This window comes from Haliotis asinina, chromosome 5 (assembly GCF_037392515.1).
Source record: "Haliotis asinina isolate JCU_RB_2024 chromosome 5, JCU_Hal_asi_v2, whole genome shotgun sequence".
Classification (NCBI taxonomy): domain Eukaryota; kingdom Metazoa; phylum Mollusca; class Gastropoda; order Lepetellida; family Haliotidae; genus Haliotis; species Haliotis asinina.
The window spans coordinates 22,079,474-22,096,058 of NC_090284.1; the positions used below are offsets into that span (position 1 = coordinate 22,079,474).

A 16,585-nucleotide genomic window follows, 5' to 3' on the forward strand; every position below is an offset into this window, starting at 1 on the left:
GTCCCTCCTGTACTTGTACATAAGTAATCATACACCTGACATGCAATGTGACTTATCCCGAAAGAGTATGTACATATATCATCATACAATGACCTGACATGCAATGCGACTTATCCTGCAAGTGTGTGTACATATGTCATCATACAATGACCTGACATGCAATGCGACTTATCCTGCAAGTGTATGTACATATGTCATCATACAATGACCTGACATGCATTGTGACTTATCCTGCAAGTGTATGTACATATGTCATCATACAATGACCTGACATGCAATGTGACTTATCCTGCAAGTGTATGTACATATGTCATCATACAATGACCTGACAAACATTACATATCCCTCTTGAATTTGTACATACATAACAAATTCTATTTATCCTCTTGCTAAATGTACACACATGATTCATACAATAACAATACAATACAATAATCACATAATGACGACACCATTAGGAGCCTCCCTGGTACATTCAGAATCATATAATGACCTGACAAGCCACATTTCTCATCCCGTTAGTTGGGGGTGCTCCTACCTGAAATCCTGACATGCATACCCTACATGATATCATTGACATCCTCTTATTGTGTAGTTTGATTCATCTTGCTGTGCTGTACACTCACATCTACTATCAACCTACTTACTGATATGCAAATAAACTGAAAATCCCTCTCAAGTCCACAGGCAAGTCCTGTGTGACATTTGATTTATAATTACAACTAATACTAACAACAATAGCTGTAGTAACTAAAAATGTCTCTAAATGTAAATATTTTGGCAGTCTTTTGTGATCTTTGGTTCATGACTCCAATACACAGTGATGAAGAAGCATAACATATCTTGACAATGTGGTTTAGAATGAGAGTAGTATGTGGACACATAACAACAGACTGCCTTCTATGTACAAGCCTCCTTGCCAACATCTGTGATACCAGTTGCCTCGAACAGTTTAATGTCTGTTGTGGTCTCGGCATTCCCCGAGTCGGTGTGTGGGTGGGGCTTGGTGTTCTCCCCTTCCACAGTGTCCTCCCCGCACTGACTGGTGTGCAAGTCACGTGACTCTGACACTAAGGAGTCCTGGTCACTCTCCTCTGACTCTTCTTCAATAGACATGACTTCTGCCCCGTGGAACACATACCGACAGGGTGGCAGGAACAGAAACTGGTCATCTGAAAATACACCAGCTGTATAGGGCTCCCTTCTACAGAGAGATCTTAAAGTGAGCTATGACTTTCACAAGCCTTTACAAGGTTATTCAGTTCTCAAGGTACCACACTATATCACCATATCCATCATGTGGACTCAAACCACAAAAAAGGTTATTCGAGGCCTATTTACCTGGTAATCCCTATTGTGTTCGGTGTTTGTTTGTTGTTTAAAGCTACACTCCATAATATTCCAGCCATATGATGGCAGTTTATACATAATTGAGACTGGAGAAAAAAAGTCCAGTGATTATCATCATGAGCATCAATCTACACAGTTGGGATTCAATGACATGTGTCAACCAAGTAAGGAAGTATGACCATTTGATCCCATTAATCGCCTCTTACTGCATGCATGGGTTGCTGATGATCTATTTGGACAGTCAGACTGACCTGTCTTATTGATTCAGAACCCATCATGATCATATATCATGACATGAGCAGGATGCAACAACTACTTCAAGCTAAGTCTCACTGGCATGACTGTTAGTTCAAACATAATCACATATTTATTTAAAAAGACACTTCTAATTACCTTGCAACCTCTTTGCAACACTTTCTCTCTCATGGATATGCCACATTTTCTGCATCTCTTGGAGTGATGTGTCTAAGGCTCCATACAGCTCTTTTTCCTCCTCAGTCACAGGTGCTTCCTCCCCTGTCACAATATCTATGTGAGCCTTGCTAGGGGAGATAACGTTCCTGCCTGATTCCGTTTGTGTTTGTTCTGTTATTTCACTCTTGTTTTCAGTTGGGACAACTTCTGCATTTGACTCCGTACTAATTTCAATAGTGTTACTTTTAAAAGACACTTCCAGCGTATCTCTTGGAATACTTGAAGAGTCAGATTCAGCGACAGATCTTTGAATATCAGTAACCACTGGTGGTTTAACATCAGCATTAACTAATGATTTCTCATCAGCAGCAAACAATGTTTTTGCTTCCATAAGAGACGATGCTTCCTCAGCAGCAGCTATTAATGTCTTAACATCAGTTACAACCGATGCATCAATGTCTGCAACAACAGAATTAACATCTGCAACAACTGATGGTTTAACATCAGTATCTACACACATTTTAACATCAGACTTAACACTATCAACACCAGCATCCCTTGACAAACATGGACTTGATTGTGGTGGGACTGTGTTTTCAGCAGTCACTGCACTATCTGTGTCTTTGTAATTCATGTTCTGAGTGAGATCCACCCCAGACATGACTGCACTGAGAGAAGGGGGCGTGGCCAGCTCTGTCCGTCGGATCTGTACAAGAGGAGGTGTTTTGTCCGCGAGGTGGGACCAGCCTGACCCTAATCGCTTGCAGAGTTCACTGATGATACAGTCACAGTCTCCCAGCAACTCCACATCAAAGTTCATGTGAGACAAAGGTTCTCTGTTGATCAGGATTTGAGGTACACTGGATGGGAGGGAATCTGAAAAATGTTATCAAGTTAACTAAAATTCTTGAAGAATCATTTTTCAAAACATACTGATTAAGGCAGCTGTGTACCTTATACTTCGTTGCATGGCATTTTCATCATGTAAAGAAAGAAAAGAACACACTTACTGATTTTCTTCATCAACTGTGGCCAAGTTTAGGATCAAATTCCAATCATCAATACATTTTAAGAGACACCAAAGCTGTAGTTTCAAAGATGTTGAGAATTAATATGATAGTGATGAATGTATTGATGGCTCAGTGACCACAACATCAACACAGTTAAGCATCAAACAGTACGGCTAACATTGAGGCTTGAAGTAAATGAGTGAGTGAGTGAGTGAGTGAGTGAGTGAGTGAGTGAGTGAGTGAGTGAGGTTTCAAAGTTTGGCAATCAATATCATGGCAAGATACACCCAAAATGAGCTCCACATATTGTACTCATGTGGGGAAGAGCAAGCTAATGCTTAACCACTAGGCTATTCCACAGCCAAGCTTGAAGGAAGCAACTTACTTGGAATGAGGGCAACAGGCCTGACTTTGAGAGAGGAGCCAATGACAATGAGAAGATCACACTCGTCTTTGTCTTCGGCCATCTGACGATGAAACTCATCGGGCAGACTCTCACCAAAAAATACAATGTCTGGTTTCAATATAGACATAGGGGAGTCTGCAGGACACACTGGACAGCGTGGGATTATCTGTGGAGAAGATTGCAAGTGTTAGGTATCCAAGAAATCTATATTATTTTACTGATATCAGGTGTGTTTTGGTGAAACAGACGTAGGAGTTATGTTTGGCCAAAACAAAATGGACAGTCTTATCAGTTTAAGTAGTTTACTATTACCCATTCTACAAGACAACACAGAAGTAGACTAGACTAGGTATTGTGATTTTAATCAAAAGAGAAACCCTACGTGAATCAATGGAAAATGGGTATCCAATAGGATAAGTCATGTGACTATTCACCTTCTAACACCTCACTGGTTGCATGTGTTATCCAGGGAAATATTAATCAGATTGTAGTGTTTTGAACGTGCACTTCCATGGGGCAGAATTCAGTGCATTACAAAGGTCCTTATTACTCTCCAGCATTGACAAACCAATATTCATAATCAGGGTGAATCTTGAATTCAAACTCACAATCACTGGAGCATGTCTAACTCAGTCAATTGTGGATCCAAACACACATTCGACAAAATGCCTATTAAGTATTAACATGGGGAAAATATTTTCCAGTAAACAGCAATGACACAACGTTTCAAATAAGCCTTATGTAATAAAGGAGGATCCTTTGGTGCAATACTACATTAAGCAAAAGACACCCATATCCTTACAGTGGGCTATAATGTATTTTCAAGCATTTGTTCAACATATACCTGGTTAAAGATGTCTTCTTTTACATCCTCAGCAGTGACTTTGTGTCTGCACACCATACATGTAGCACCAGCAAAAGAACCTGCAGATATGCAGTCAGTGAGTACAGTTTTACACTACACTTTGCAATATTTCAGCAACAATCACCATAAAGTACACGTACACCATAAACAGACTTCATACATTGTACCCATTTTACGCACCTGCCATGATATGCAGTTCCCAAAACTTAAAACGAGTGAGTTTAGTTACATGGAAGTGGCCTGTAAATAATCGAGTCTGCAGTCTGGAAAAGACAATCCAGTGATCAGCATCGATGTACACGATTCGGATACAATGACATGTGTCAACCAAGACAGTGAGTCTGACTACACAATCCCATTAGTTGCCTCTTATGACAAACACGGGTTACTTAAGATCAATTCTATCACGTATCTTCACTGAGTCCTGAGACACCAAGAAAGCTACCGCTGCCATAACGCATCATATGAGTCATGGTTATCGTGGTGATGGTGATTGACTTGCATTTTACGCCACATTGCACAAAACATCAGATTTTAATGCGGTTGTGTCTGGGAGAGTAAAATAGGGAGGATGTTGGTGTAGTTGCTTACCATGACACTGTATGACATTCTTGATGCCAGCCACTTGTTCCAGTGTATCAATGTTCTGTGTGTAGTTTCTCAATAACTTGCCATGCTGCTCTATCAACTGGATAAACTTGTGACATCGAGATGGTTCAAACTGGCCTGGGTAGATTTCCTGCAAATTTAACCTCTCAGGTAGATAAGATAGAAAATTGGAAATTTTAACCAAAAATTGCATATTTTCACGCTTATCTCACATATCTAACACGATGGATTTCCACCTGACCGTCCTCACATCACAGACAAGAATGACAGTACTGGGATATCAGGTTACAATCTGGCCGCTCATCAAACTATGTGATGTTTAACAAAAATGGTAAACGATTTTATAATTACCAATGTGAACATGGGGAATGAGGTGGTGAGTATGGCATCATGTTGTGTTAAAACATATTCCAGAACAGGTCTGGAATGGGTAATTTTGTACAGTGTGTAAAATAGTTTCCAAATTTTGCTAGCCATTGGACATGGTATGCCTGAAAGTTAGTTGCCCATAAAATAATTCACTAGTCCAACATTTGTATGTAGAAATTAAACAAAAGATTACAAAAAAAAACAACAGAACAATTAAGGTATTGTCACATGACACAAGTTTCATCATCACGCTGCTAATATAATGAACATTTTTATAAGGCCATAATTTTCTATGGCTTCACAAGTGGGAGAGAGAGATATTATCACACAGTGACTCCATGAAAATTCACTAGCCAGTCGGGCCAGTGGAGATTTACTGGTCCGACTGCATTACTGCTAGGCACTGGCTATCTGGCCAGCAAATCTCCACACTAGCGGGACAGTGGCTATTTCACACACTACTTGAGTACCTGATAACAGGTCTAGCATAGACGTGCCTAACTAGGGGAGGTAAATGATATCTTTCTTTCAATACCTACATTGCTGCAGATATTACAGAGAAACAGCACATTTCTAATTTCGGTGCCAGATTTGATCATAATATTAATGACATTGTTTTCCTTTTTGTTTCTTGAAGAGGTTGTCATCCATACAGTTGTATGCTTCCTTTCTTGACAGCAATCAAATCACATTAATTAAAAATGACATGACCTCAAACTTTTTGTCAGGAAGAGAATATCAATGATTGTCTTCTGTCATATATGCTTCATAGAACTTCATGCAATCACATCGACCATTACTCACTTTTGCAAATTTGAAGAATGGCCGTGGGTCATTTTGGAAATATCGGATATCAAACATGGCCTGTGGATCTGGAAGGTCTGGGAAGTCAACTGCCAAGCGTGCATAGATACCATTCCGTGATCGGAAATCCGGAATACCGCAGGAAACTGAAACCTAGAACAATCCTTCATCAACATACAAGATAAAGTGAGACCATAAGCTGGATACTAGCTGGACCCATTTGCCACCACCTCAGTTTGTTTTGAGCCAATGGGAGACACATAGGACAGCATCTGCTTCCATTCCTAACTATTATCAGTACAAGATACAGTATTTTGTGTATGATCAATGTTTATCTGCATGTCAACATTCTCCTATACCAGAAACAGATGTTATCCGAAACACCCTACAGACTCACCCCAGCACCAGTGAGAACCATAATCTTCTTGCATGTTCTCATAAGGTCCAGCACATCGTCCAGCGTATTTATGTTGTGCAGTTTCTTGCGTTTAGGCGGCTCTGACATGAGGTTAATGATTATCTGCCACAAGGTGAAGTCATCCAGATCAGGGGAGATAACTGCATCAGCTGTCACCAACTCCCTGAGAATGTCCCGTGGATTCTGGCCGTCAGACATCTGCCGCTGTACCCAGGAGAGTGGACCTGCTTAGAATATGTAATGCAGGAATCAGTTCAGCTCATTATAATCAGACAGCCATTGTACAAACCTACCTTCATAATGCAACAAATGTAGTGCTGGATTTATTGATTAAATAATCAGTCAATCAGCTGATCTAGCTTACATCAGCAATTATATCAGTGGGCTGAGATATCTTATAAAAAAAAAGGACATATAAAATTAAACTTGTGGAAGCATGTTTGCTATTATGTTTGTTAAATCAAGACATAAACTGATGCAGTTCAGTTATTCTGGAACTACAAAACATATTTGTGTCCAAAGTCATCAGGAAGTATCTTCTATCGACGTGTTAGTTGGTTAATATTATAATTGACCCCATGAGTTTTAAGGTGTTGTTTTATGATTGCAATTGATCATTGATCGAGTACTGAGCTCTGATTATTGAACTGCGTTTTTAGCAATATCCAGTACTAGTCACAGGTCCAAGTTCAGGTATGGGAGTCATGATTATGTTAGCACTGAGTTGTTTTGTTTGTTCAGTTTTATGCCGCACTCAGCAATATTCCAGCTATATCAAGGTGGTCTGTAAATAATCGAGTCTGGACCAGACAATCCACTGATCAACAGCACAAGCATCAATCTGTGCAAATGGGAACCGATGACGTGTCAACCAAGTCAGCGAGTCTGACCACCCGATCCCGTTAGTCGCCTCTTACAGCAAGCATAGTCGCCTTTATGGCAAGCATGGGTTGCTGAAGGCCTATTCTACCCCAGGACCTTCACGGGTACTTGGCACTAAGTGCTTTGTATAACAGCACCTGGGCAAGATGCTAAGGTTACTGTAGGGGGAAACTTCAGTGTAAAAATGAGGTGGTGAGCGACCCAGAGGGGATTAAATCATGAAATGATAAAACTCAGCATCAAGGCATATGTCACTAATAGGATTTCTTTCCTTACATGCTAAGACCCTGTCAGTATACCTTAGTAGGGTTTTGGGATTACAACCCCAGTGGACAAACCAAGAAGTTCAAATGAACAAATCTCAGGCAGCAGCCAGCCATGTTATATCAGAGAGATAACATATAATTAAGCACCATCCTTATCCTATGTGTTAACAATAATTATTAAAATCTAAATATTTTAGATATTTAAATACTTACCTTACCATAGGTCTTATGCATATTACCTCAAGCTTCGCTAGTAGAGATCAAACAGACGTTGATTCGCCATTCCCTGAATGGCTACCTCGTATAATCTACGGATGTAGTCACGGAAGTGACGTGATCTCCCTACTCGCGGGAAAGCGAGCCATCCCAAAATTCACTTTTACTGGCAGCAGGAAAGAAAGGTCCGATGAGTCCAAAGTGGGGAGGAGCATCCAGCGTTGGGAGGGAGTCACCGCCCTATGGTAAGGTAAGTATTTAAATATCTAAAATATTTAGATTTTAATAAATTTTTAACTTACCTTACCATAGGTCTTATGCATATGGCTTCGACAGAGAGGACGGTGGTGTGGACTCCGGAGGACCTTCACATCTTCAGCAGACCAAGCACATGCACAGGAGACCCGGGAGACCAATGCCAACGTCACAGGGCAAACCTGGAAACAGGACAAAGGATAACCCAAGGGAACTCCAAAGAGAAACCGACGCACCCAGAGGGTGAGGTTAATCTTAAGACCAAAGGTAAGAACAACACAATTACCTAATGGGCGGAAGGCTGGGTGAGTTGCTGTGCAACCACCAACGGGCCAAAAGACTGAAGCCCCTCCATGTCCTCGACAGCCAAGTCCCTCAGGTAGCGTGAGGCAAAAACGGTGGACGACTTCCAAAAACAACCCTCCATAATCTGTGGCACCGTACAGTTCCTGTGGAGGGCCATAGTGGACGCCAGGGCTCTAATTTCATGGGGGTTGTTCGCCGTCGGATGGGGGAGTTTCTTGGCATCGTACGCCGCCAGGATAGTCACACGAAGCCACAGAGCAATAGTGTTTCTATTAACTTCCCCCTTGCACGATGAAGAAAAAGGGATAAACAGTCTCTTTCGGGAATGTCTCTTCAAGGCAGACCTCTGGATGTAATATCTAAGGGCCCTGACTGGACACAGGAACTCCTCCTCCGTATCATGTCGTCCGAGGATGGTCGATAAAGGCGGGATGGAGAACCGTCTATCTGGTTGCCCGGGAAGCTGATTCTTGGCAATGAAGTCCCACAGCAATCCCAAGTGGACTCGACCATGCTTAGCTTGTTCAAAACGCACTTGTGTGACATCCAGGGCATGAATCTCACTAACTCTAGCTGCCGTAGCTAGGGCAAGTAAGAAGACCGTCTTCCTGGACAACAGCTCGAAGGAAGCATCCTCTAGGGGCTCATATGGGGAGCCTCTCAAGTGTTGCAAAACAACATTCAGATCCCAAGCTGGAGGGCGGAACTTGACCTTCTGGTCCTCCAACTTGAACGCCTTCAGCAGGGCAACCAGTTCTGGAACTTTAGAAATCTGACGATCCGTCTTGACCGCCAAGACGGAGTTCAACGCTGACAAGTAGGTACCCAACGTACTCCCTTTGAGATGCTTGGAATTACGTAGAAACATCAAAAAATTCGCCACGAACTGTGGGGAAGCTGTCATGGGATCCTGTGATCTCTGAGCACAAAAGCTTTCAAATGAGCGCCACTTGTCATCATAGAGGGATCTGGTGGATGTCCGATGAGCTCGGGTTATGGCATTCGCCACATGCAAGGAATAGCCTTTCGCCCTTAATGCCTTCTGTAAATGGTCCAGCCGTGCAGATGGAATCTCAGCGGATCTGGATGGAGTTGTTGGCTGTGCGGATGACGAAGGAGGTGTGGCCAATCTGGAAACTGAACCGGATCTCCGCTGACGAGGCGTCGCAGATCGGGGAACCACGGTCTGGCTGGCCACCAGGGCGCGACCAAAAGCAGTCTCAGGTTCTGTGTCTGCTTGATCTTGCCAATCACTTCTGGGAGAAGAACGGGTGGTGGAAAAGCGTACGCGTCTAGACCCTCCCACGACAGAGATAGAGCGTCGACTGCCCAAGCCTGTGGATCCGGTACGGGAGACACGTAAGTTGGTAGCTGATGGTTGAAGCTGGTGGCGAAGAGGTCCACCAGGGGTCTCCCGTGGCGAAGGCAAATCTGACGAAACACGTCTGGATGAAGCATCCATTCCGTCGGTGAAGGTCTGCCTGGGCGCGACAACGCGTCTGCCAGAATGTTCTTGCAGCCGGGTATGTGTCGAACCCTGATTGTGATCCCGTTGCTGTCTAGCAGATCTGCTAACACGAACATCTGGTCTAGAAGTTGCTTGGACCTGGTCGTGCGATGATTCCGGATAACACAGACGACTGTGGAGTTGTCCGACGCCACCAGGAGCTTGGTGTTGGACAAAATCGGTAGCCAGCGGCGAACTGCTAGAATGACGGCTTGCAATTCCAGGTTGTTGATGTGCCACAACCTTTCGGTGTCGGACCACAGCCCTGAGGTCGTTCGGCCCGCCAGATGGGCGCCCCACCCTAGTAGAGACGCATCCACGAACAACTCGTGGTCGTGACTGGAGTCTTCCAAACAGACGCCGACGCAGACATTCGATTCTACCATCCACCACCGGAGATACTGATGTAGATGTGGAGGTAGAAGAACCCGTGACTTGAGGTCGTTCATCTGGATGAATGGTGACAGAAACCTCTGTAAGGGCCGTAGCATAAGGCGCCCTCTGAGAGTAAGATCCTGTCAAAAGACCCAACAGAGACTGCCACTGTCGGTGCTGGCATAGGCGTAGGCGTTGACGTTGAAATTAGTTCGGGAATCAAGGCAGGCGCTGACATGGGCGCTGGCACAGTAGCTGAGGTCGGCGCTGGCTCTCTAGTAGAAGTGCTGGGCGTCAGGAGAGACCGTAATAGCCTCTGAACTTCTGGGTGCGCTAAGGCGTCCGGACGGGATAAGTCAACAAAGGCGTCCGAGCGAAGTGGCTCTGGAGACGATCGAACCGGCGTCGTAGATGAGCGCTCCAAACCAGACGTCGGCGTTGGTGCTGTAAAGGTAGGCAGCTCCGGGTCGTCCTGTAAAGAACCTAAAGAAGAAGCTGGGGAAGACATTCTCCTCTTCCGCTGAGTAAACCTCTTTCTACGGACAGCTAAAAAGGTCTTGAAATCCGCCACTGAAAGACTAGTACAATGCTGACAGCGGCTGTCAAGGGAACAGGTCTGCGATGCACAATCCGGACACCAGGGGTGGGGATCCTTGGCTGACTTCTGCCCCTTGCAGACAGTACAAAACTGCCGAGTCATACACAGTTAACTGCAACAGATAAAAACATACCCGAAGCGTGAAATAAAACAATAACGCTAGAGGTAGAAACAAAAAACACCCCTACATAAAAAATGCAGCAAAAGCGCACCCCCAACCTAAAGTGGGTACGCCTGTAAGCTCGCGACAGCGACGGCTAGCAACCAACATGGCTACCTGTGAAACATGCCACGTGGGACAAAAAACACATGAAAAACGGCAAAAATCGGGAGGAAATACCATACAAAATAGCAGAACAGATGGAGGAAGTATTCCTGACGGAATAAAGAACCTCCAAGGCCGCCATGACACCTCACAAACGACGCAGGAAAACCCACATCGAAGTGAGAAAAAAAAAAAGAAACATTTACAACACGAGGTAGCAAGGTAAGTGAAGTTAAATTCAATTTAACTAACCACACACCTAGGGAAACAAGACATACCTACCTGTTGAACGACAACTTTATTCAACACAATAGAAAACTCCGAGCGAAACAAACACGTCTGATCAGACGAACGCTAGAAGTAAAAGTGAATTTTGGGATGGCTCGCTTTCCCACGAGTAGGGAGATCACGTCACTTCCGTGACTACATCCGTAGATTATACGAGGTAGCCATTCAGGGAATGGCGAATCAACGTCTGTCTGATCTCTACTAGCGAAGCTTGAGGTAATATGCATAAGACCTATGGTAAGGTAAGTTAAAAATTTAGTTCATACTGATTTAAACCATTGTAAAAATTGCAGCAGAATTGCAGAAACCTGAAATTTTGTAAACCCATAAATAAATTATTTTAAACTAACTTTATATATTATTTCAATGATGACATAAATTCTAACCCAGTAAATACAAACATGCTTGTTATTAGGAGTCTCTAATGTACCTCTTCTCTAACAGCACTTGAACATATCTTCCTCCTAGATAGTCACTTGAATTACATCTCTACAAATGTTACTGTTTTATGACAAACAGTTTTACCTGCAATGGGCTTCCATGCATCTTCACTCATACCAGACAGGTCACTCAAGTTGTCAGAATTGTCAGAATTGTCACCTGTTGTTATATCCACCTGAGATAAAATATCATCTTTCAGAATACACTATACAACTTGACTTTGTATGAGTTTGTAGTTGCAAAGAATACAACAGTTCCAACATGTACTTTTGTATAGTATTGTTCTAGATATCAGTTTTCTCGGACAAGTAAAAATGCTCAAAGGAATCATCCCAGAATACACAAAGAAAAGTAGTTTATGCTGTGTCTTATTCCAACTAAGGATAAACAAAAAACTACAAACATGTTCTTCCACAAATAAACAGAATCACTGAGTGTGAGCATATCATTTTCAGACAATTATGACCTTGACACAAATCTTAACAATGCAAAGATACACGTTCTCAGCATGTCTTTACCTTCCTGTGTTACACATCCAGTACCGTTGGCCTCATGGGCTTTTATACATAATAAAGGATGATGATGATGATATATACAACCACAATGCTACAGAAATGTGATAGATGACAGATTTTTTAAAGATACAATTTAGAGTTAGAATGTGCACAGCTGATACTAGGAACATGATCATGGTTAAATGAACATTGGTTAACCATCTTCACAAAGTTAATCACCCATATCAACTTAACATACATAAAATGATGAATCTCTATCCTGGCACAATAACTTTTCACACTATCCCTCAGTTAATGAACTACAATCCAATATACTTCCAACTACAGACATATTGATGCTTGCAATAACAATGATAACGCACGGAGTGACATTGACAGGAAACATACCTCTTCTGATGAAGAACCATCATTCACTTTCATGGAGTCTGTCTCTGTCATCTCTGATGACACCAAGGCTGACGGATATGGACATGCTACAAAAATTAAGAAGAAAATAGTGACTGAGTGAGTTTAGTTCTACGCCGCACTCAGCAATATTCCAGCTAAATGGCGGCAGTCTGTAAATAATCGAGTCTAGACCAGACAATCCTCTGATCAACAGCATGAGCATCAATCCACGCAATTGGGAACTGATGACATGTGTCAACCAAGTCAGTGAGCCTGACCACCCGATCCCGTTAGTCGCCTCTTTCGACAAGTATTGTCGCCTTTTATAGCAAGCATGGGTTGCTGAAAGCCTATTCTACCCCGGACCCCTACGGATCAAACTACAATTCACCCTCATATTCGGTGAATCAAATGGTAGCACTACAAGTATTCAAATCATTATTCGTTGTCACCAGAACCAAATATTAAAGGTCACATGCAACAAAAAAATCAAACATAATTAAAACACAATTATCACTTATTCATGACATATAATATACACTGCTGCTTGTAAAATAACAAATAAACAAAATTATCAGTGTACAATCGCAATTCAAAAGTGCTTCCGATTGGTTGGTTCATTTACTGATACGCTGAAGGCTCACTGTATGTTCAGAAAGATGATCTGTTTGATGGGCATTTTAGAAGTATGGCGAGTCACAAGGAAGTATGATTCTAGTCATAGATCAATTTATTTTGTTTATGGCATATACTAGCCTGATAGGTGTTAAGTTAAAATTGCATGTGGTCAATGATTGAAGCTGTGTATTGCATATTGTCTTTAGCAGACAGGCAGACAGACATATATGAGTCAATAACCCAAACATTGAGCTTTCTCTGTGACAGAGGCTGCTTACAAGTAGATTATTTACTTGTTTGTGTACACAACCAAGATTAGACTACTGTTCATGACCTCATAATCCAGGCATGCATACTGTTTCAAGCTCCGCAAACCTATTCACAGCACATGCGTTATGGGTGCAGCACAGCACAGCTGTTGAAACCACTTTTTCCCCCAGCGCTGATGGAAATTTAGTGAATTGTTGTAACTCCGATTTCGCAAGGCGGTTTTCATCGCGTTCAACTTCATAGGCTAAACTGGCATTTTTGATGATTTGTTTTGGGAAGAGCATACCGAAAGGTATCAGAATCTGCAAAGTTGTGTTCTACGTTGCATGCGACCCTCAATGAATAATTCTTGAGGAAGGGTGTATTTAGTTGAACGTTATGTACTTTCCCAAAGTGAGATACACGAGAATGGCCTTGCGCTAGCGCAAGTGATGTTAGTTTGCCAAGGCCACACATGGTACTGTCAACTATAACTAGCACATACAAATTTTGGGTGGCATGACATAAATGGTTATTGTTGGGACAACCTAACACTTTTATCATGGGCATTCATATTGTGCATCAATAACTTAAAGGTCACATGCAACAAAAAAATCAAACATAATTAAAACACCTTTATCACATTTTCATGACATATAATATACATTGCTGCTTTTAAAAAACAAATAAACAAAATTATAAGCGTACAATCGCGATTCAAAAGTGCAATATTTTGTACTTGGGCTTACTTCCCCCGAAACGAAGCCCTCGGGAGACCGAACCCAGTCATAGCGGATGGATATGCACTCAAGTGTAACGACGGCTTCCGATTGGCTGTTTCATTTGCTGATATGCTGAGGGTTCATTGTGTGTACAGAAAGATGATCTGTTTGATGGGCATTTTAGAAGTATAGCCAGTCACAGGAAAGTAAGATTCTGTATAGAAACAACTTCTTTATGTGTACCTGATGCGTCGTTTCAGTATGGATTCATATACTGTTGTCAAACAAAATCATATACACTAAAAGAAGTCGTTATCCATGAAGAATGTATATAGAGATGTTGGGTTTGGAAAATACATGTTCTCTGAATTTGCGCTCGATCCAATCAAAAATCATGTCAGAAGAGATGGTAAACTACTGCGTGACTGTAATCTGTCATTCGTCCAAGTACAAAGCAGGACTTGAAACTGACAAGAGTTTGCACCAGTTTCCGTCAGATCCAGTCATCCGAAAAACATGAATGTAGTATGTTTGCAGCCCACAGACATAAAAACATGTCATGTGTATCGCACGTGCCTAATTACATAATGTGGCAGACACGGGGCTCGGGTGCACGAGTCATAAATCAACTTGTTTTCTTTATGTCGTATAGTCTGATAGGTGTTAAGTTCAAATTGCACGTGGTCAATGATTGAAGCTGTGTATTGCATGCTGTCTCTAGCAGACAGGCAGGCAGACACATAGGTGTGAATAAACCAGACACTGAGCTTTCTCTGTGACAGAAACTGCTTACCACAAGTTTTTTTACGTAAGGAGTAGATTATTTACTCGTTTGTGTACACAACCAAGATTAGACTACTGCTCACAACCTCAGACGCTGGGCATGCATACTGTTTCAAGCTCCGCGAACCTATTCACTGCGCATGCGTCACGGGCGCAGCGCAGCACAGCTGTTGAAACCAGTTTTCCCCCCAGCGCTGGGGGGAATTTAGTGAAACGTTTGAACTCCGATTTCGCGGGCTTTTTTTCATCGCGTTTTTTTTCAACTTTATAGGTTGAATTGGCATTTTTTATGATTTGTTTCGGTAAATGCATACCGAAAGGTACCAGAATCTGCAAAGTTGTGTTTTACGTTGCATGTGACCTTTAACTATAATAGAGTATTCATGAATAATTATTCCTATTCATTACCCAGTATTTGTGATAAATATCATATTCACCAAATAGTGCAGTCATTGCAGCCTTAGTACAAACATATGCATACACACATATACATATGCATACATCATTGATCACATGCACACTCAGAGCTTGGGTATGGTGCTGACCATACATTCTTTTTCTCACGACACTCAAAAATATTCCATCTATTCAGTCATTATTCTGCAGTCTTTAAATACAGCCAGGATAGTGTTCTACTGGTGATATGATGAAATCAGACAAAATACATATTGCATCAAGTCACTGTGAAATAATTCTCTGCAAACAGTGTCAACAAATAAATTGGTAACAATGCAATTTACCAATATACTGGCTCAGTCTGCAAGGTGCAGCTCTTGCTTCTTGGATCTTTGAGCTTCTGTCTTAAATGTTACCCTTATCTCTACCTTCACCCTTGGATCAGCTTTCTGAGAAATATCCCTTTAATCATTCTTAGGGTTTGGCATTACTTGCCAATTAAACATCCCCATACAACACTTAATGATAATGATGGGGTAGTGTGTGGGCTTAACTATCTGTGCTAACTTATTAATCAAAGGTTTGCAAAGAAACTTGCTTGTGCACATGGCAATAAACAAGATTTTGGTGTTGATAAGTTGGTAAACAACCACTACTCAGCTGTGATAGCACCTGTTGTCTTAAGGTAATGTAATGTGTTGGCTAATTGGATGAACCAATTTGAGTCTAAACCTAGACACTGTGTTAGATTAATATTAAAAACTGATGCACTGTAAATTGTATCTTCCTCATAATATTGAGATAACTATTTTACTTCGGTACTTGAATTGATATAAAATGTGACCTTCTGATCAAGTTCATGTTCATAGAAGTTTACTTTGAAAATCTGCGGTTTCTCATGTCAACAAAAGAGTACAGACGTTCAAATGCAAAGTGTGCGTTCTCATTCTTGAATAAAGATGAAAAACCACAGCATCTTTCCGAGACAACGCGACTGGGTGTCCAAAACCTCATCATGATGTAACACAAACAATCATGTGTGGTACTTTGTTATGACAGAAATGACCATTTTTTTAACAAGAAAAACCTCAACAGTCATTTTACCTGTACCCCCAATCGGTCCTCCGAGGTCGTCGGGTGTAGTTGTGTCTTTACTTTCACAAGTATCTAACAAGGTTCCACCTTCACCCGGAGGACCTTCACAATCAGTCCCATCAAGCCTAGGACGTTTAAGTGGGATTTCAAATGCTGAATCTTCCTGGTTCGCCATA

General features: G+C 41.9%; 1 protein-coding gene across 1 annotated transcript; it reads right to left on the minus strand.

Moving 5' to 3' along the window:
- Positions 1-439: 439 nt before the first annotated feature.
- Positions 440-16,584, minus strand: LOC137284093 (NAD-dependent protein deacetylase sirtuin-1-like). The gene is made up of 10 exons (XM_067815771.1): positions 16,419-16,584; positions 12,547-12,632; positions 11,729-11,819; positions 6,225-6,469; positions 5,828-5,980; positions 4,637-4,784; positions 4,025-4,104; positions 3,160-3,346; positions 1,744-2,640; positions 440-1,172 (listed from the first exon to the last, which is right to left on the minus strand). Exons 1-10 carry the CDS (start codon positions 16,582-16,584, stop codon positions 901-903), a joined length of 2,325 nt encoding a protein of 774 aa, XP_067671872.1. The 3' UTR covers positions 440-900.
- Position 16,585: the final 1 nt, after the last annotated feature.

Coding starts and splice junctions, on each gene's coding strand:
- LOC137284093 (XM_067815771.1), bottom strand. CDS start 16,584: ATGGCGAACCAGGAAGATTCAGCATTTGAAATCCCACTTAAACGTCCT. Junction 2,641..3,159: donor GCCTGTTGCCCTCATTCCAA/GTAAGTTGCTTC, acceptor AACATTTTTCAG/ATTCCCTCCCATCCAGTGTA. Junction 1,173..1,743: donor TGTTGCAAAGAGGTTGCAAG/GTAATTAGAAGT, acceptor GTGTATTTTCAG/ATGACCAGTTTCTGTTCCTG.